Source organism: Chiloscyllium plagiosum, unplaced genomic scaffold (assembly GCF_037043375.1).
Source record: "Chiloscyllium plagiosum isolate Xiang-an unplaced genomic scaffold, Cpla_swu_hap1 HiC_scaffold_5, whole genome shotgun sequence".
In the NCBI taxonomy this organism is placed as follows: Eukaryota; Metazoa; Chordata; class Chondrichthyes; order Orectolobiformes; family Hemiscylliidae; genus Chiloscyllium; species Chiloscyllium plagiosum.
Window position 1 is genome coordinate 38,721,490 of NW_028270143.1, and position 21,780 is coordinate 38,743,269.

At 41.1% G+C, this 21,780-nt stretch overlaps 1 protein-coding gene across 1 annotated transcript in view; it reads left to right on the plus strand.

Annotated features, from left to right (window-relative positions):
* dgkb (diacylglycerol kinase, beta) overlaps positions 1-20,372 on the plus strand; it is a 794,652-nt gene extending 774,280 nt beyond the window's left edge. Inside the window, exon 25 of the mRNA XM_087987111.1 lies at positions 18,043-20,372. Coding sequence (XP_087843237.1) covers positions 18,043-18,138 — 96 coding nt within the window. The 3' untranslated portion in view covers positions 18,139-20,372. The remainder of the gene's footprint in view (positions 1-18,042) is intronic.
* Positions 20,373-21,780: the final 1,408 nt, after the last annotated feature.

Sequence of the window (21,780 nt, forward strand, 5' to 3'; positions counted from 1 at the left end):
TGCTGTAGTCAATGGTATTCTGCCGAGTCTACCTTTGCGGCTGGTGGTGAAGGTGGAGCAGCAGAGAAGACAGGAGGGAGCAGGTGGAGGTAAAAGAGCATGAATGACATGGACTACATGTGTCTCTAACTGCAAAGCCAAGAGAATAACTCAAAAAGCCTAAAGCTCTTCACATCCCAATGCAGCAAGTGCCTCTCAATTCTGAGAACCACCATCCTCCAAACTCGTTCCATTTTTCATAACCAGAGTGAAAACCGACTATTGATAATCAATTTCATCATTTCATTTTATACCTGAGACTTCCATAGACCAAAAGAATTGTTTCAAGAGTGGAAAAGTACGGACCTAAACTGGCTGTTATCATCAACTGACGAGGTTGAGCCAAGCCCATATACCCAGTCTGAAACAAGCTTAACATTATCATAAAAATAAACTGACATTCATGTCTTTAACTTCCATTTGGCAGCTTTCTAGAAGCCACACATTAAGCACCACATGGCTCAGTGGTTAGTACTGCTGCCTCACAGCACTAGGGTCTCGGGTTCAATTCCAACCTCGGGCAGACTCTGTCTACGTATAGTTTGCACGTTCTCCTGTGACTGCATGGGTTTCCTCCAGGTGCTCCGGTTTCCTCCCACAGTCCAAAGGATGTGCAGAACAGGTGAATTGGCCATGCTAAATTGCCCATAGTGTTAGATGCATTATTCAGAGGGAAATGGGTCTGGGTGGGTTACTCTTTGGAGGGTTGGTGTGGACTTGTTGGGCCGAAGGGCTGTTTCCATACTTTGGGAATATAATCTAATCTAAGCAGCTTCTTTCTGTCCCATGAGCAGGGTGAGCAATGGTGAAAAAAATTGGAAAAATAAAAATTAGAATCTCCACATCAAGAAAAATTTCCTGAGTTTTCCCTTAGGCTTCAAACAATAAGTTCAGAACCTCACTACTCTCCGGACTTCTACCTGATTTCCATGTATCTTGTTATTAGCACAACTTGCCTCATTTGCATGCCCCTTGCAATTCCCCTGTCCTTCCCCCAAGAAACTCAGCAATGCTGATTCCCGACATGAAGATCAGAGCAGGTAAATGGCAGCTGCAGCTCACTGCTTGCTTGTCCTGGCCTTGATTGAGCTCCATCTTCACTACAGTGCACCTGCAACTCTACATGGTCACCATCTTCCTCCGCCTGTCATACACAAAAGTCGGCATCGACAAGCCACCAGCCACCACACCATGATACCTGCTCTCGATTCAGATCACCACCATCCTCCAAACTCCTTCCACGTCATAATCACAGTGAAAACTGCTCTCAGGCCAATTCTCACTCCACTTCAGCCTTTCAGAAATTGATTTGGAGTTCAGAGTCGCCTCTGACTTGTATAGCTGTCGGGTTGCTTTTTGGACAGATATTTAATGCATCTACACAGGGTGCACCTTATGCTTCTGAGTTTCATTTCTTCACATTCAATGACTTTGTGTTTACTTGGATGCTGCCAGCATGTCTCATTTTTCAGTGAACAGGACACTTGTCACAGTTCAGAGCACTTAACAGCCAAAGGTGGCCATGTTGTTATGTCACCATGTCGCATATATTGCACCATGTTATGTCAACATCTCATCTCCAGTGTGTGCCAGCACAGCAAATACACCTCATACCCTTCTAGCAAATGGTCATAAGTCAAAGGGGACCAGTCCTTACTGGGATGGATGGAGACCACATTCAGTCAGAGTGCTGTCATTGTCAGTTACGGTGCATGTCCAATTCCAGCCTGAGTATCTGCCAGAATCAGTTGGGCACATGATCCTATCAGAGTCTGGGGATCAGTGTCCTTCCAGCCTGTTAATTGGGCAGTGAGAAGGCTTGCAGGTCAAGTGTAACAAATCTCGAGATCACAGATTGAGATGCTGTGGAGACATTGGTCGCGCTTCTGAAAATGTTTCCCGCAGTGAGACAAAATGAAGGCATTGAATATGGTTTGAAGTGAATGGTAGAGCCGTGATAGACGATACAAGAGCAAGAGAAAGGGTGGTAAGTCTCTAGTGAGTGAATAAGAAGTACAGATGGCAGAAAGGGTTATTAGTTTAAGAGGATATGGTGAATGAGAGCCATTGAGTGTGGATTGTATATGCAGTAATGAGAGTTGAATTCTGTGAAACCTTGGTGAGTATATGTGCAGTATTAGAGTTCAAATGAGTGATGGCCTGTGAATGTGAGATAACACTTAGCCCTGCAAACAACAGAATGTATTACCTAAACCTCTGGGCATTCCTCTTAACCCAAGACACAACACTGTTCTGGACTCATATCTGGTTCCAGGCAGGTTGTGTCAGTGTTGTGGCTTTCTTTAGTGTCTCTCCAGCATGCCCTCCATCAGCACATTCCTATTCATGAAGTAGGGCTAATGCCCTCAGTGATAATGTTTGAGCACCACGGTATGCGGGCCAGTTCCTAACTTGCAGAATCTGTAGTGGTTTGCAGCTAAGCTTTAAATATGGCACCAGTAGTGTGAACATGCAGTGTCCTGGCAGTGGCAAGCACTTCCAACTTTCTGGCTGTGTGATTGCACGGGAAGGGTGCTGAAGAGCCTGGTGCATAATTACTGTGATAACAAACAGGAGGTTGCATGAAAAAAAGGTTGCTCCGAGCCATGGCAGACTGTGCATTATGAATCTCACTTGACAAAACTGTTTAACTCACATGGGAACGCTCAGCCCAATGACATGAAAGGTCTGTGGAGGATAGGAATTTCCAGTAAACCTTTGTCAAAGGCTTCTGGGTAATGCAAGATGGAGGATGGGAAAAACTTCTGGCTGTAACAGCTGCTCCTTTATTGAGGTATTTTAGGTGTTGGAGGTGATTTCCTCAAATTCCAGGAACAACAATTACTGTTTTATATGCTGTTGCATTGTTTTGGAACTTTGAGGAAAAAAAGTCAAAACAACAGCAGCTTTAAAAGGGGAAGAACAGACAAAGGAAGCAGATGGTGAGGACAGTGCAGGAGAGAGAGAGAAAAAAACTGACACAGCAGTGAAACTGCACAGTTACTGCCTTTGCTGTTTGAATTCAAGTGTCACTGGACATCGGACTGCGTCTGGGAAAATTAACGTACAGTAAAATTCACAACTGATCTTGGAAGAACTGTTTGGACAAAGTCCACAGCACAAACGCAGATAAGTGTATTGTTTTTAAGTGGGACCTACAGAAAGTCTGCAGTAGTGAGTAGAGTGGGTTCTTTCTTGGTTAAATTATTTTTGAGATATGTCCCTTTATTAAACTTAAAAGATAAGTCATGACTATTAATTTAAGCTGGAGCAGTATTTTGTAGAGGAATAAGACAATGTTATTTTCTGGGTCTGTAGATTGTGAAGGAGCGAAAATGGCCTTTAGTAGAGTGATATGTGCTTCTTGTCAGATGTGGGAGTTTAAAGAGAGTTCAATGGTTACTGCAGATTATATCTGCAATAAATGCTGTTGGTTGCGAATCTTATCAGATTGAATGGATCAGTTGGAGAGACAATTAGAAGCAATGAGAAATTTGCAACAGCAACAGTATGTGATGGATGGCATTTATAGGAAGGGGGGAAAGTCTCAGATACAGTCACATAGATGGGTTAACTCCAGGAAAGGTAAGAGAGATAGGCAGCTAGTACAGGAGCCTTCTGAGGCTATACCCATTTCACAATTATGCTGTTTTGGAAAATTTAGGGGGTAATGGATTCTCAGGGAAACATAGCGTAAACAGCCAAGTATCTGGTATTAAGACTGGCTCTAATGCAATGATGGGTACGTTGGGTTCCAAGAAATCAATTGTGTAAGGGGACTCTCTAGTCCAATGTACAGACAGATGTTTCTGTGGCCAGCAGCGAAAAATCAGAATGGTGTGTTGCTTCCCTGGTGACAGGATCAAGGATGTCTCAGAGAGGGTGCAGAATGTTCACATGGGGGAGAGGGACCAGCAAGAGGTCATTGTCCACATTGGTACCACCACATTGGAACCAACGATATAGTAAGGGAAAAGATTGAGATTCTGAAGGGAGATTACAGAGAGTTAGGCAGGAATTTAAAAAGGAGGTCCTCAAGAGTAGTGATATTGGATTACTCCCGGTGCTACGAGCTAATGAGGGCAGGACCAGAAGGATAAAGCAGATGAATGCATGGCTGAGGAACTGGTGTATGGGAGAAGGATTCACATTTTTGGACCATTGGAATCTATTTTGGGGTAGAAGTGACCTGTACAAGAAGGACAAATTGAACCTAAAATTGTAAGGGGACTAATATACTGGCAGGGAGATTTGCTAGAACTGCTCGGGAGGATTTAAACTAGTAAGGTGGGGGGTTGGGACCCAGGGAGATAGTGAGGAAAGAGATAAACCTGAGACTGGTACAGTTGAGAACAGAAGTGAGTCAAACACTTAGAGCAGGCAGGGACAAGGTAGGACTAATCAATTAAACTGCATTTATTTCAATGCAAGGGGCCTAACAGGGAAGGCAGATGAACTCAGGGCATGGATAGGAACATGGGACTGGGATATCATAGCAATTACAGAAACATGGCTCAGGGATGGACAGGACTAGCAGCTTAATGTTCCAGGATACAAATGCTACAGGAACGATAGAAAGGGAGGGAAGAGAGAAGGAGGAGTGGCTTTTTGATTACAGCTGTGCTGAGGGAGGATATTCCTGGAAATACATCGAAGGAATTGAGAAATAAGAAAGGGATGATGAACTTATTGGGATTGTGTTATAGACCCCCTAATAGTCAGAGGGAAATTGAGAAACAAACTTGTAAGGAGATCTCAGCTATCTGTAAGAATAATAGGGGAGTTATGGTAGGGGATTTTAACTTCCCGAACATTGGCTGGGACTGCCATAGTGTTAAAGGTTTAGATGGAGAGGAATTTGCTAAGTGTGTACAAGACAATTTTCTGATTCAGTATGTGGATATACCTACTCGAGAAGGTGCAAAACTTGACCTACTCTTGGGAAATAAGGCAGGGCAGGTGACTGAGGTGTCAGTGGGGGAGCACTTCGGGGCCAGCGACCATAATTCTATTAGATTTTAAATAGTGATGGAAAAGCATAGTCCAGATCTAAAAGTTGAAGTTCTAAATTGGAGAAAGGCCAATTTTGATGGTATTAGGCAAGGTGGGGGCAGATGTTCGCAGGTAAAGGGATGGCTGGAAAATGGGAAGCCTTCAGAAATGAGATAACGAGAATCCAGAGAAAGTATATTCCTGTCAGGGTGAAAGGGAAGGCTGGTAGGTACAGGGAATGCTGGATGACTAAAGAAATTGAGGGTTTGGTTAAGAAAAAGAAGGAAGCATATGTAAGGTACAGACAGGATAGATCGAGTGAATCCTTAGAAGAGTATAAAGGCAGTAGGAAAATACTTAAGAAGGAAATCAGGAGGGCAAAAAGGGGACATGAGATAACTTTGGCAAATAGATTTAAGGAGAATCCAAAGGGTTTTGACAAATACATTAAAGACAAAAGGATAACTAGGGAGAGAATAGGACCCCTCAAAGATCAGCAAGGCAGCCTTTGTGTGGAGCCACAGAAAATGGGAGAGATATTAAACAAATATTTTACACCAGTATTTACTGTGGAAAAGGATACGGAAGATATATAAAGTAGCAAAATAGATGGTGTCACCTTGCAAAATGCCCATATTACAGAGGAGGAAGTGCTGGATGTCTTGAAACACATAAAGATGGATAAATCTCCAGGACCTGATCAGATGTACCCTAGAACTCTGTAGGAAGCTAGAGAAGCGATTGCCGGGCCTCTTGCTGAGATATCTGTATCATTGATAGTCACAGGTGAGGTGCCGGAAGACTGGAGGTTGGCTAACATGGTGCCACTGTTTAAGAAGGGTGGTAAGGCCAAGCCAGGGAATTATAGACCAGTGAGCCTGACCTTGGTGGTGGGCAGGTTGTTGGAAGGAATCCTGAGGGACAGGATGTACATGTATTTGGAAAGGCAAGGACTGATTCGGGATGGTCAATATTGCTTTGTGCGTGGGAAATCATGTCTCAAAAACTTGACTGAGTTTTTTGAAGAAGTAACAAAGAGGATTGATGAGGGCAGAGCGGTAGATGTGATCTTTATGGACTTCAGTCAGGTGTTCGACGAGTTTCCCCATGGGAGAATGGTTAGCAAGGTTAGATCTCACAGAATAAAGGGAGAACTAGCCATTTGGATACAGAACTGGCTCAAAGGTCGAAGACAGAGGGTGGTGGTGGAGGGTTGTTTTTCAGACTGGAGGCCTGTGACCAGTGGAGTGCCACAAGGATCGGTGCTGGGACCTCTACTTTTTGTCATTTACATAAATGATTCAGATGCGAGCATCAAGGTACAGTTAGTAAGTTTGCAGATGACACCAAAATTGGAGGTGTAGTGGACAGTGAAGAAGGTTACCTCAGATTACAACAGAATCTTGACAAGATGAACCAATTTAATTTAGATAAATGTGAGGTGCTGCATTTTGGGAAAGCAAATCTTAGCAGGACTTATACACTTAATGGTAAGGCCCTCGGGAGTTTTGCTGAACAAAGAGACCTTGCAGTGCAGGTTCATAGCTCCTTGGAAGCGGAGTCGCAGGTAGATAGGATAGTGAAGAAGGCGTTTGGTATGCTTTCTTTTATTGGTCAGAGTATTGAGTAAAGGAGTTGGCATGTCATGTTGTGGCTGTACAGGACATTGGTTATGCTACTGTTGGAATATTGTGTGCAAGTCTGGTCTCCTTCCTATTGGAAAGATGTTGTGAAGCTTGAAAGAGTTCAGAAAAGACTTACAAGGATGTTGCCAGGGTTGGAGGATTTGAGCTATGGGGAGAGGCTGAACAGGTAGGGGCTGTTTTCCCTGGAGCGTCAGAGGCTGAGGGGTGACCTTATAGAGGTTTATAAAATTATGAGGGGCATGGATAGGATAAATAGACAAAGTCTTCTCTGAGATGGGGAAGTCCAGAACTAGAGGGCATAGGTTTAGGGTGAGAGGAGAAAGATATAAAAGAGACCTAAGGGGCAACGTTTTCACACAAAGGATGGTACGTATATGGAATGAGCTGCCAGGGGAAGTGGTGAGGCTGGTACAATTGCAACATTTAAAAGACATTTGGATGGGTATATGAATAGGAAGGGTTTGGAGGGATATGGTCCCGGTGTTGGCAGGTGGGACTAGATTGGGTTGGGATATCTGGTCAGCATGGACGGGTTGGACCGAAGGGTCTGTTTCCATGCTGTACATCTCTATGCCTCTATGACTCTATGGCTGTGTGTAAGCAGCAGAGCAGAGACAAAAGAAAATGGATGACAAAGAACATGATGACTCTGCTAGTCTGTCTCGCAATCTCAACCTCAGAAGCCATTTTTTGATTGAAAGACCACTTAAAACAACAGCAATGATTCCCTAATAACTCTCTCAAATCTGCAGGTTTACCATTACAAAGGAAAGAAGACAACAGTTAAAACAGTTGGGCTTGGACGTTTTTATAATCGTATTTTGAGATCTGCAGCTGCATTTGCTTTTATTATCCCTACCCTTGATTCCACCAGTGGGAAAGATCAGGATGAAACATTCAAACATTACTATTTCCCTTCAAGCGGACACCTCCCTGATTTGGAAATAAATACAGAGGAACCTCAATTATCTGAAGGACACAGACGGGGAGTATTTCATTCAGTCAATTGAATGCCGGTTAACGTAATTTAGCCAAGCGTCAGGACCTTGCGATCTTGCCAGATAATTGAGGTTCCTCCACAATCATTTCTTCACTGTTCCTGGGTCAAAAACCTAGAATTTAAGAAGTTCTGACTGTATCTATGCAACATGGACTGTGATTCAAGAAAGGAGCTCACCAACAGCTGCTCAGAGCCATCTAGGGATGCACAATAAATGTTGGTCTTGCCAGCAACGCTCACATCTGAGAATAAAATAAACTCTGCTGCTGTACCTCAGCACATTCCAACTCTTGTATGAGAATACAATGTAGGAGGGGATTGGTATGTTGTCGAGGTCAGCCTGTGTTTGGGCGTCTCAATTCAGTGATTTGAGCAAAATGGCAACTCAATGATAATGATGTGATGCTGCAGAACAAGTTTTACATTGTGGTTGTTTTAAATCATCTGACCACCCCACTCTTATGGCCACCAGAACCCCACCACCTTTTCCCACCACCTGCAAACTCTCACTCTGAAAAGTAACCGCACACCTCATACTCAGTTAATCATATTGACAGACTCCTCCTCTTCCAGTCTCAAAGTCGAAATATCCCATGTATTATTCCATAAGAATTGTTTACTCTTGTTATTTTCTGCTTTTATAGTAATTGAATAGCAAAGAAACTCTGTTTATGGAATAATACTGGCTGTCTTTGCTGTCCACTTTTGATCTGTTCTTGATCCTTTCTCTATAGTACACTGTCATAGAGTCAGACAGCATAGAAACAGGCCCTTCAGCCCACCATGTCTGTGCCAACCATGGAAGCCAAACTACACAATCCCATTTACCTGCACTTGGTCCGTAGTCAACTATGCTGAAGCATTTTGAATATTCATGCAGATTCCTCTTAAATGATGGAGAGTACTTCCCTCCCCCGCCCTCTCAGGCAGCACATTCCATATATCTACCACCCTCTCTAAACTGCTTGCACTTCATCTTAAATGTATGCCCTCTGGTCGTGAGATATATTTGATACGCTCCACATCTTCCATATTACTTTTGACACCATCAATCCAGTTTTAGATAATTTGTTTGATCCTTAGGATTGTAGTTGATTATTTTTCCTATATAGAAGGACTGCAATCACATTTTGTGTTTTTCTTCTAAACGTGACCCTATTGACAGTTTGCAGAAAGACAGCAAATTTAGAGAAGCATGTACTTCTGCCAAGTGGCACAACACCAGATGGTACATGTGAACCAAGGAATATTTAAATTTACAGTGTGCTGACAGTGGTGTTATGTGAAACTCCGATAGGCTTGAAAAATACTTGTTTAATAATCTAGAATGTCACCACACAAAGAATTTCAGGAGAAATTAGCTCTCCTGTCGCTTCAATTGATAATACCAAACTTTAACTGAGCTGACTAGGCTGCAAGTTGCCAGGTTTGAATCCACCTGGTGTTGAGTTATTTCATTGTCAGTGAGTGGCAAGAAATGCTGCAAATAGTCTTGGTGCCCCAGGGTTAGGTAACAGAATGTCAATTAGGGATCCCTCTTTCCTGATTGTTATCTGGTGGCTGATGTACATGTGAACAATGGAGGTGAGACTGAGCTCAAAAGTAATGGGGGTTGAATACCTTGTCAACATCCAGTGTGTCGGCATTCACCTCGAGAATAACCACAATGGTGGAATACCAAAGGCTGTTAAGAGCCTGCAGAATCTTACTCCATCAGAACGGTATGTCTTTGGGAGTAATAAAGATGAGAAAATTGCCAAAGCTATCATGTGTAAGTATTTGTTTCTGAAAGATCATTAGCTGCTCCTTCAAAGTTTAGTTATGTTTTGCCTTCATTGATTCAGTCTTTTTTTTTGCACAAGTATAGAACACTGATTTTATGAGTTTCAGCATTTCTTCTTTAGTTAGTAACAATAAAGAATATCTCATGACTACTTTGTGCTTAATATTTTTTGTTTGATTAACTCACCAAAGAAATATGTTGAATTGTATTTGAAACAGGCCCTCATTCTTTCATTGGCTTAAGGCAAGATGTGACCTTTTTATTTAATAATGAGAATCATCTATTATCTAAAAACATTTCTAATGGTCAGAGAGAAAATGCCAGCTTTTAATTAGCTTAAAGCATAACAAGCCCTTAAAAACGTCTTGTTTGATTTAATTTTATGTTTGAGAAAATTGCAGATATAAAATGTGAAATACAGGAGTCCATACTAAAAGATACCTGTAGATAATTTTGCTGAAAAGCAATTCTTAAAGAACAATTGCATTTAAACAAGGCTTATCTCACTTATGTTTTATATGAAATGAAATATTTTTAAAAATATATTTATTGCAGACTTTCTACACACGCTAAGTTGTTTCAACAGATTCAGAAAATTGCATTTATTATAGTTCAGTACATTACATTGTTCAATTTCAGCAACATTATGTTTAAGGACATCATGATTAAGGTAACTTTGACAAAGGTAGAGATTTTATGGGATTGACCTTAGAGGTTGCTGACAGAAATAATATATAAAAGCATTGATGGGTAAACTGACCTATTAATGTTTATTAGATAATTTTTATAAAATCAGTTGTTTCTTACCTTTAATATATGAATTTCAAAGTATGTTTTTTTTCTCTCTGCCAAGTTGTCATTAATTGCTTTTCATAATTAAGTTGCCATTTAATCTTGTTTCTGTCTTCATAAATACAATAATCAAATTAAATTATTGCTACAAAGTCCTGTATGTTGGTAACATGTTGTGGTACTTCAGTGGGCAATATGGCTTAGCAGCTGTTCATCTGGCAGCATTCATGGACAGAATTATAGCCTGAAAAACTAGTATCTTCAAGGACATGAATGCCCACATGTTTTATACAAACACTTTTTTATCCCCCACTATTGTTATATTTCTTCCTTCAGAGTGGAGAACAAACATTTCTGATCGTTATTACTGCTGCGCTGAAGCAGACTTTCCAGCAGAATGAAGCACATTCCCAAAACTTGGCCACTCTGCTACAAGCTGGAACATTATCAGGGATCCCAGAGAGAAGTTCTGAATCTTCAACAATATGGCTGTGTGAATGAGTGAATGAGACAAGGCAAAATATGAAGCAATACTTTATAATCCAATGTTGCTCCACCAGCTATGTCACACCATTAGAAATATATAATGCAAATATAGACCAATCTGAGGACTTTTATGAACATAGACCTGTTATTCTCGTGAATTTTGAGGCAAAAGTGTCCAGTTTGAAAGCATTGTAATAATATCTGTTAGTTATGAATATAGAACAGGTCCTTCGGCCCATTGTGCCTGTGTGGACCATATTGCCACTCTAAATTAATCCCACCTGCACATGGTCCATTTCCCTCTATTCCCTACCTGTTCACATGTTTGTCTAAATGCCTCTTAAACATTGCTATATGCTTCGACCACCTCCAAAGGCAACATGTTCTCGCCACCTGCCACCCTGTTTAAAAAAAACTTGCTTTGCATATCTCCTTTAAACTTTCCCCCTCACATTAAACCTACACCTGCTCGTATTTGGCATTTCCACCCTAGGAAAAAGAACCTGTCCGTCCTCTCCATGCTTCTCATAATTTTATCCACTTCTGTTAGGTTGCCCCTCAGTATCCAATACTCTTGAGAAAACAATTGAAGTTTTCCAACTGCTCCTTATAGCTCGTGCAGTCCAGTCTAGGAAACATCCTGGTAAAGCCTACACGCCTTTCCAATAATGTGGCAACCAGAACTACACATGTTATTCCAAATGTAGCCTAACTAACATCTTATATAGCTGCAACATGACATGCCAACTTTTACACTCGCAATACCCTAAACTGATGAAGGGTAGCATATCATGCACCTTCTTTACCACCTCATCTACTTGTGTTGCCACTTTCAGGAAGCTATGGATTTGCACCCCAAGATTTCTCTGCTAAAGTTCCTGCCATTTACTGTATATTTCCTCTTGTATTTGTCCACCTAAAAAGCATCACCTGATGCTTAGAGTCATCGAGCTGTACAGCATGGAAACAAACCCTCCAATCTTAACTAGTCCATGCCGACTAGATATCCTAAATTAATCTAGTCCCATTTGCCAGCATTTAGCCAATATATCTCTAAACCCTTCCTATTCATATATCTATCCAAATGCCTTTTTAATGTTGTAATTGTACCAGCCTCCTCCACTTCCTCTGGCAGCTCATTCCATACAAGTACCACCCTCTGTGTGAAAAAGTTACCCCTTAATCCCTTTTAAATCTTTCCCTCTCACGTTAAACTCATGCCCTCTAATTTTGGACTTGCCCCACCCCAGAGAAAAAACCTTTTGTCTATTTACCCTATCCAGGCCCCTCATGATTTTATAAACCTCTATAAGGTCACCCCTCAGCCTCTGACATTCCAGGGAGCATATTCAGCCTCTCCATATCGTTCAAAGCCTCTGTTCATCCTTGTAAATCTTTTCTGAACCCTTTCAAGTTTCACAACATCCTTCCTATAGCAGATAATCTAGATTAAATTTCACTTGTCATTTCTCTGCCCAAATTTCCAACTGATGTATATCCTGCTGTATTTTTGACAACCGTCCTCACTATCTGCCACTCCATAAACTTTTGTGTCATCCATAAACTTACTAAACAGACCTTGTACATTTTCATCCAAATCATTTGTCCATATTACAAACAGAGATGTCAATACTGATCCTTGTGGAACATTACTGGTCATAGACTTCCAGTCAGAAAAACACTCCTCCAGAACCACCCTCTATTTTCTATGCTCAAGCTAATTTTGTTTCCAATTTACCAACTCATTGTGGATCCCATGTCACATAATCTTATGAACCAGCCTACCATAAGAAACCTTGTCAAATGCTTTAATAAGTCCATGTAAACTATATCCACTGCCTATTCTCATCAATCATCTTTGTCACTTATTCAAGAAAATACAATCAAATTTATTAGACAAGTTGTCTTCCAATTTAGTACTTTCACTCTAGGACCAGTCTTATCCTTATTTATATCTATCATAAAACATATGAAATTATGATCACTATTTCCAAAATGCTCCTCCACAGAAATTTCAATCACATGTCCAGGCTAATTCCCCAATACAAGATCTAATATGGCCCTTCCTTAATTGAACTATCTATATATTGTTTCAAGAAGTTCTCCTGGATATAGCTAACAAATTTTGCCCTATCTTGGCCCCTAACACTAACACTGGAGGCCTATTCAATATTGGGGATGTTAAAATTGACCATGACAATATCCCTGTTGTTTTTACATCTTTCCATGATCTTTTCTGTTATCTCCCACTCACTATAATGTAGAAGGCCTAAAGTATAACCCCACCATAATGATTTCACCTGTCTTATCCCTGAGATGCCATGTGAGATCATTGACTAAGCCCTCCAAGATGTCCTCTCTCAGTGCAGCTGTGGCATTTTCCTTAATCAGTCATGCAAGCCAACCACCCCTTTTACATCCCTGTCTATCATACCTGGAATGTTGAGCTGAAAGTCCTGCCCTTCTCACAACCAAACTTCTGGCTCTAAACTGATCTGCCTCACCTGTTATACTCTTTGCATTAAAATAAATACACTTCAGATTGCCAGTCTTCCTGTGTTCATTAACCTGGCCCTGTCTGTGCTTCCTATTCTATATATCTATCACTAACTGTCTATTTTAGATGACCATGTCTCCCCGTTTTCCATGTAGTCCATGTTATATCAATTTTTCCATGCATAATTATTGTAATAAAGATAAACTGTCTTGCATGAGGAGTTAAATATCTATTTTCAATCTTGGCATCTGTGTTTCTTAAATGAGTAAACATTCTAGCATTGTATCCAATATGTTAAGCACAGAGAGTATGACATCTTTCAGTGAGCAAATTCATTGAAAATCCCTGTATGCAAAGTAACATTCCCTTATCAAAACCATCTATGCTGTTCAGGCTGCTCCAAAAATTATTCTTGGACACTATGGATAACAAAGAAAGGCTAACTCCACTGTGAATATGTAAAATTGATAAATTTCAAAACATTTTGAAATGATCATGTACTTTGTCGATTTGACATGTGAACCATATAAGCAAAATTGGAATTGTAGTTTCTTCAGTGAGACTTTGAGCCGTTGTTGAAAACTTAAACTTGAAAAAGGACGAATGAGATTTGCATTCAGAAGGCATTCACAACATATTTGTGAAGCATCCTCGATCTTTTTTTTACCTAATTCCATGCAATCATGAGGCTAGATGATGCCAAAACTAGTTTACCAAAACATCAATTAAGAGATTAAACAAATGATGTTATGATCAATATGCTAATATGACAAGATGCAACTTTTCCTCTCTGATGGTGGCAAGTTAAATGGTGAGAAGTAATTTGGTGAGTTGCTCTGGATAGAAATTCCACACACTCTATCTAGCTCTGCAATTAAATGCTGGGTGAGAAGGTCCACGGGCAATTTGCTCAATTCAGTGTCAATTAAAGCCCTTAATTTGGGAATTAATGGACACTTAAGGACCTCTACTTTGCAATTATTTGCCAACCTGAGAAATGTGGGCTGAAAATGTGTTGCTGGAAAGGCGCAGCAGGTCAGGCAGCATCCAAGGAGCAGGAGAATTGACGTTTCGGGCATGGCATGAGCCCTTCTTCAGGACTCATTCCTGAAGAAGGGCTCATGCCCGAAACATCGATTCTCCTGCTCCTTGGATGCTGCCTGACCTGCTGCGCCTTTCCAGCAACACATTTTCAGCTCTGATCTCCAGCATCTGCAGTCCTCACTTTCAACCTGAGAAATGTGCCTGGGTTCCTGAAAATGATGGCGTCCTGCATGCCAAGTCGGGGTGGTGCAAGGTTAGGTACTAGCATCAAACCTGTCCAATCACAAAGAATGAGAAGCACTAAATGAAAGCCACTGCCCTGACTTCCTGTGACCCTCACTGATTGAGAAGAAGAGAGTAAAGATAGGTTTAGGGTGAGAAGGGAAAGATATAAAAGGGACCTAAGGGACAACCTTTTCATGCAGAGGATGGAGCTACTGGAGGAAGTAGTGGAGGCTGGTACAATTGCAGCATTTAAAAGGCATCTGGATGGGTATATGAATAGGAATAGTTTGGAGGGATATTGGCCCAAGTGTTGGCAAATGGGACTAGATTGGGTTGGGATATCTGTTTGGCATGGACGCGTTTGATCGAAGTATCTGTTTCTGTGCTGTACATCTCTATGACTCAGCTTTCAGTTGCTAAAAAGCTGATTAATAGACAGTCTGGTGAGTTATCTTGTCTGTGGGATTATGTTAGTCACCACCCAAGATATTCACCCCACTCTTGGAAGAGAAATGGAATATTGTGCCGGTAATGTTTGTCCAGTGGGGATGATTAGGACAATTGTGTGATCCTCTGCCAGCAGATCAGCAGGCAGTGAGAGCAGCAACATTTCCCGATGGCATTCCAGCTGCCATTCCTGTACTCACACCTTCTCACTTTATGGGGCAGGGGAGCAATTGAGGCCTGGACCAACTTAAGGACCAGTTCCAACCCAGCGGAAACATTTCATGCAGAGGAGGAGATCATGACCGTGAAGGAGGGGTAAGGACAAAGAACAAAGAAAATTACAGCACAGAAACAGACCCTGCAGCCCTCTAATTCTGCGCTGATCCAGATTCTCTATTTAAACCTGTCACCTATTTTCTAAAGATCTGTATCCCTTTGCTACCTGCCCATTCATGTATCTGTTCTGATACATCTTAAATGACGCTGTCATTCCCACCTCTACCACCTCTGCTGGCAACGCATTCCAGGCACCCACCACCCTCTGGGTAAAGAACTTTCCACACATATCTCCCCTAAACCTTTCCCGTCTCACTTTGAACTTGTGAACCCTAGTAATTGAGTTCTGCACTCCGGGAAAAATTTTCTTGCTATCCACCTGTCTACATCTCTCATGATTTTGTAGACCTCAATCAGGTCCCCCCTCAACCCCGTATTATTTCATTAATGAAAATAATACTAATCTATCCAATGTCTCTTCATAGCTAGCACCCTCCATACTAGACAACGTCCTGGTGAACCTCCTCTGCACCCTTTCCAAAGTATTCACATTCTTTCGGTAATGTGGCGACCAGAGTCCTATACAACCAGAACATGTCCTGCCATTTCTTGTACTCAATACCCCGTTTAATGAAGGAAAGCATACCATATGCATTCTTGATCTCTTTACTGACCTGCGTTGCCCCCTTCAAGGAACAATGGACCAGAACACCCAGATCTCTCTGCACGTTAATTTTCCCCAGGACCTTTCCATTTACTGTACAGTTCGCTCTTGAATTGGATCTTCCAAAATGCATCACCTCACATTTGCCCGCATTGAACTCCATCTGCCATTTCTCTGCCCATTTCTCTAATCTATCTATATTCTGCTGTATCCTCTGACAGTCCTCTTCACTATCTGCTACTCCACCAATCATAGTGTCATCTGCAAATTTGCTAATGAGGCAACCGACACCTTCCTCCAAATCATTAACACTTATCACAAACAACAGTGGTCCCAGCACGGAATCCTGTGGAACACCACTGGTCACAGGTATCCACTTTGAGAAACTCTTCCGCTACTACTCTTTGTCTCCTGCCACCCAGCCAGTTCTCTATCCATTTGAGCTAGAACACCCTGGACCCCATGTGACTTCACCTTCTCCATCAGCCTACAATGGGAAATTTATCAAATTTGAAACTTTATTGCTGGAACAGCACAGCAGGTCAGGCAGCATCCAGGGAACAGGAGATTCGACGTTTCGGGCACAGGCCCTTCTTCAGGAATTTATCAAATGCCTTACTAAAGTCCCTGTATATGGCATCTACAGCCCTTCCCCCATCAATTAACTTTGTCACCTCCTCAAAGAATCCTATTAGGTTTGTAAGACATGATCTTCCCCTCACAAAACCGTGTTGCCCATTACTGGTAAGCCCATTTTCTTCCAGGAAGGGAAAATGGCAAGGCTCAGCAATTCTCTCTGAATGGACTTCAGGAAGGAAAGAGTTGATGCACTTTAATTCCTGGATTTGGAGCTGTCCCTCCTCTCACTTCAGTTCTGTGCCCCTCGCTGGATATTCACTCCTTCCTGGCCTTGCCATCAATACTACTTCTCTACTCTCCCCACCATACCAGCTTCTCCCCGACTAATTCAACCATAAATCTCAATACTTACCTCTGTACTGGGCTCTGGGACTTAGAATCTGGGAAGTGGTTATTGTCCCAGCATTGGCTTCAGCTCCCAGTCTGTCTGCTCTGATTACAGAGCTGTCAGCCAATCTGATCAGTCAGCAGCTCCCTGAATTGGGATGACCTTGGTATGTCTAGCAAACTAACATTTCTTAGGACAGGAAACCCTACCACCTATAAAATCCAGCCCTTTTTTTCAAGCTTATTCAGTTGTAGCTTTTTTTCCAGTTACTATTGTTATCTAGCATCAATGCAGGAGATGTACAAGGTTACTATTTTAATTGTGATCAGGCTTCACAGTAAGTGAATTGCTATATTGACAATTAATCAGCCTTTTGACCTCAAAAAAAAAATAGAAAATAGGTAATTCATTCTTGAGTGGAGTATTTGGTTAAGTAAAATAACAATTTGGATCCAAAGTAGAAGCCCAAGTTGCATGATGATCTCTCATGGTGATGAGGTTAAGAATAATTTGTGTTTCTAACCCAGATAAGAATATGTTTTAAATACTTCGGCTGTGGTTTGGATGCAATTTGAAATTGAGACCTGGAATTTCCTTCCTATGTCAAATCTAACTGAGTAAGAACAAATCAGGAATTAAATCCACAATTCTCATATTGTTATTTATCATCAAGCAATAATTTTCATTTGGATTGTTTTTTCTAGCAATGCGAAGTGTGTTTTATTTCTTTACAGTGAAAGTTAATTTTAATATTTTGCCATTTACAAATAAATATTACCTATCACTGGCCTTATGTGCTGAGATCTACCATGGCCTCAAGACCCCAATGTTGGAGTGAAAAATGGATCCTGACAATTAATTGACAATTTAACATTGGCTGCTTCCTAATGTTTTTGTCTATTGAACTGCAGTGAGTTTAAATTGTTTGGATTGCTTTGCAAATGTCTTAGAAAAATCATGTTGCATAAAATATAATGGGTAGTTCCTTCTGAGTTATTTTGCCAGCCCCCTGATTATTCACTGCACTTCTGGGATTTCGTGCCAACTGTAATGGGAGTTGAGGGTGGGGAGGTGGGAAATGACAGAGAGTCAGTAGAATATATCCTATCAATTCTGCTGCATTACTATGCAAATGTAATTGTAATTTTTATAAAAAGTATTCACAATATGTTTACTTCTCTTAGATTACAATAAGTCACAAGAACCAGGCTCCAATGTTGAAGGCTCCACCTCCCAAGACTGGCTTTGTATCTTCAGTCATCAAGCGAACCAGGAACTAAGGATAAGTTGGAAAAAAGAAACTACCCTCTTGAACAGTACTGTTTCTTTTAAAGTGAGAGCAAGGAAACACGGAAATGAAAACTGAAATTAGGAATAAGTTGCATTCTATAAGGACCAGCTTTCAATTTTACTCTGACTGTCGGGAATCTCACCCACAGAAGCACATAATGGAAGTTCAGTCATACCTTGGACATGGTTTTCCAGTCTGGCCACAGTAATAGTCAGAAAATAAATGGAAAACTCATCCAAGGTTCCAATAAACATGATTGACAGGAGGGGTTTCCCCTGATTGCACAAAGTCAGAGAAAATATCCTCTAGACTGGGATAGTGTATACCATTCATTCACACAGTTGCGATTGCTGTGATTGAATATAAGACTTAAGTTGTGAAGGTTAACAGACATACGTAACATTGGTCTCCAGTTTATGCATGACAAGCATTTATCTTTTATGGCCTATGAGTTCAAATTGCATGAATTGCATTTAGGTTTACGCGTAGGCCTACATTCCCTGCTTTTGTCTTTTGTGATAATTGGGAATCAATTTTTGGCTCAAAGCCATTCGCTTCAGTAAAAGCTTTCCTGTGGTTAGGATGGAGGTCTAAGGTGATAGCAATTACTGTCATTAGCTTTTAAAGGATAGCAAAGCCACATAAAGCAGTTGTACTATATTAGTAATAAACTTGTGTGATATTCCTTGGCCTATATTTAAATTAAAGTGTTAGCTAATGTCTTCATGAAAATAAATGTTTGTCATACAAATACATTTATTATTACTAATACCATAGCAAACAAAACTATTTAAAATTCTAGCAGCTAATAAAAGTTAGAAAAATCATGTTGCATAAAATATAATGGGTAGTTCCTTCTGAGTTATTTTGCCAGCCCCCTGATTATTCACTGCACTTCCGGGATTTCGTGCCAACTGTAATGGGAGTTGAGGGTGGGGAGGTGGGAAATGACAGAGAGTCAGTAGAATATATCCTATCAATTCTGCTGCATTACTATGCAAATGATAGAAATTTATCATCGAACATAATTACTGTCACTTGCACTGTAAAAATGCTGGGTGCCAGGTATGATATATTTCCAACTTCTTTGTTTTACATGATACTGTTGAGTGGAATGGTTTATTTGAAAAGACGGGGTGCAAAGAAATAGAGCTGAAACATGGAGTTCAGGAACAAGGTGTCATTTAGCTATATGTACTTGGCGTGTGGAGCTACATACCAAGAGGGCAAACTTGTAGTATTGTCCAGAAAAAAAACTGACTGACAGAGATATCAATAGATTAATTGATTGGGCAAAATTGTAGCAAATGGATTTCCTCATAAGAAAATGTGGCCCTGAACTTTTACTTAAGTATGGAGACTTCACAAGGTATCCAAACTTGGAGGCAGACTTTAGATCTCAAAGTACCATAGAAACTGTTTTTGCTGAAAAGGGGGTTTGGAGATAAGAAACCTGAACTTGAAGGACCATTTAAGCTCAGTGCTGAGTTCAGGTAGACCAGGTTTTTACTGGAAGACTTGGTGTGGAAGTTACAAATCTTCAGTAGTCTGTATGACTTATTTTAAGTGTGAATGAGATCCATAGAAATTTCAAACTGTCCAATTATTTAAATATCCAGCTACGTAAAAGTTGATTTACAGAAAGGAAAAAAAACATACTTCAGTTGAGAAACGTCCATTCTCGCAATTTCAAAAGCCTTTTGTTGACATTGCCCTAAGTGCCCTAACTACAGCACTATTAATGCTTGAGTGTTTTCTGTAACCTGTGATTGTTCCACTGATATTGAAGAATTTGGTATCTTTGATTCGGGGTTATGGACATAAAACTTTTAGATGGAACTAATTACTGATCTAAAAGTACAGATGCATCATTTTTTTATATAGTGAAGTTGTTGATAGATATTTAGAATTTTATTTTAGCTCATCTTATGTTTCCTAAGGTCTGCCCATTGTGGATGCTGGGTGAATTGTATAGGGACTGTAACAGATCATGGGACTGAATAGGGGAACTAAGTTTGCATAGAAACTTTAAGAAGCCAAAAGGACAGGTTAAAGGGCATGTATTGGCATGAGTTAGCACGTAGGAGCAAACAGTATGGCTGGGGAGGGCTGAGGAATAAGAACTGAATGGTTGAATGTTTAGGAAACAGCTGGATGATTTTCCAAGAGACCAAGGTAGATCTGTTACCTCGTGCACCATGCTATTTGACAGCATCCATCCTGCACCCCACCCCCCCCCCCCCCCCCCCCCCCCCCCAATCCCCATCTCTGGAAGGACAATGCCTCCATTCAGAGCAGTATTTCCAAGGTGAGTGTAATGAACCAGAAAATGTTTCTAGTTCTCCATAACCACCTTGGGAGCCAAAATCCAAAGTCCTGTAGCCACCAAATTTAGGTTTAAAATGAATAACTAAGTAACACAATGAGACTATGCAAACTGGGGCCATAATCCCAGTGATTTAGAGGGTTAAAGAGTGATTCGATCAAAGCATTCAAGATATCAAAGGGATCAGATGAGAGAATTAGAGAAAATCATGAGGCAGAAATTTCCAAACCAGCTGTGAGCCCAGTGTTGGGCTAATTTGTGGTTTATGGAGTCAGATGTACTTGTGACAGGCCATCAAGTGTCATCTTCCTGGAGGATGCTTATTTAGAAGCTACCTCTGGGTACACCATTCGTTTCAGGATGCTGGACAGCCTGATAATGCTGGAAAATCAGAGTACCTGAACAGGAAGGTGACCAGGAGAAAGTGAGGACTGCAGATGCTGGAGATTTCTGAGTTGACCGTATAGTGCTGGAAAAATACAGCAGGTCAGGCAGTATCCGAGGAGCAGGAGAATCAGCGTTTCGGGCAAAACCCCTTCATCAGGAATGAATGGTGACCAGCAGACCCACTGTGAATGCTGTGTTTTGCTGAGGTGAATGATGAAGGAGAGGCTAGCAGTAGGGAGAGTCCTACTGCTTATGGGACCAGTAGCCAATTCCTCCAACCAGCAGCACTCAGTGGATCCATCTTCAAAAACAAGCAAACAATTGAAACATTTGTTTTTGCATGTCTTCAAGATTGCCAGTTTTGTCCTTTGAAGTGGACAACTATGTCTGAGTTGCACAGTATAATGCCCTGCTTCTCCATAAGACCATATGATATAGGAGCAGAAATAGGTCATTCGACCTGTTGGGAATGCTCCACCATTTGATTATGGATGAAATATTTTCCAACTCCATTCTTCTGTGTTGCCCCTGTGTTGGTCCCTTATTAATCAAGAATCTGTCAATCTCTATCTTGAATACACTCCAATGGTTTGACCTCCACAACCTGCACCGATGAGTTCCACAGATTCACCACCCTTTGGCTGAAGAAATTCTTCCTCCTCTTAGTTCTAAAGGATTGTCCCTTCACCCTGAGGCTGTGCCCCTCGTCCTAGTTTCTTCCACTACTGGAAGCATCTTCTCCATGTCCACTCTATCCAGATCTCTCAGTATTTTGTAAGTTTCAATAAGATCTCCCTCCCATCCTTGTAAACTCCATCGAGTATAGACCCAGAGCCTTCAGCCACTCCTCACATGACAAACCCTTCATCCCCAGGACCATTCTTGTAATCATTCTTCTCCAGGCATAACTTCCTTTTG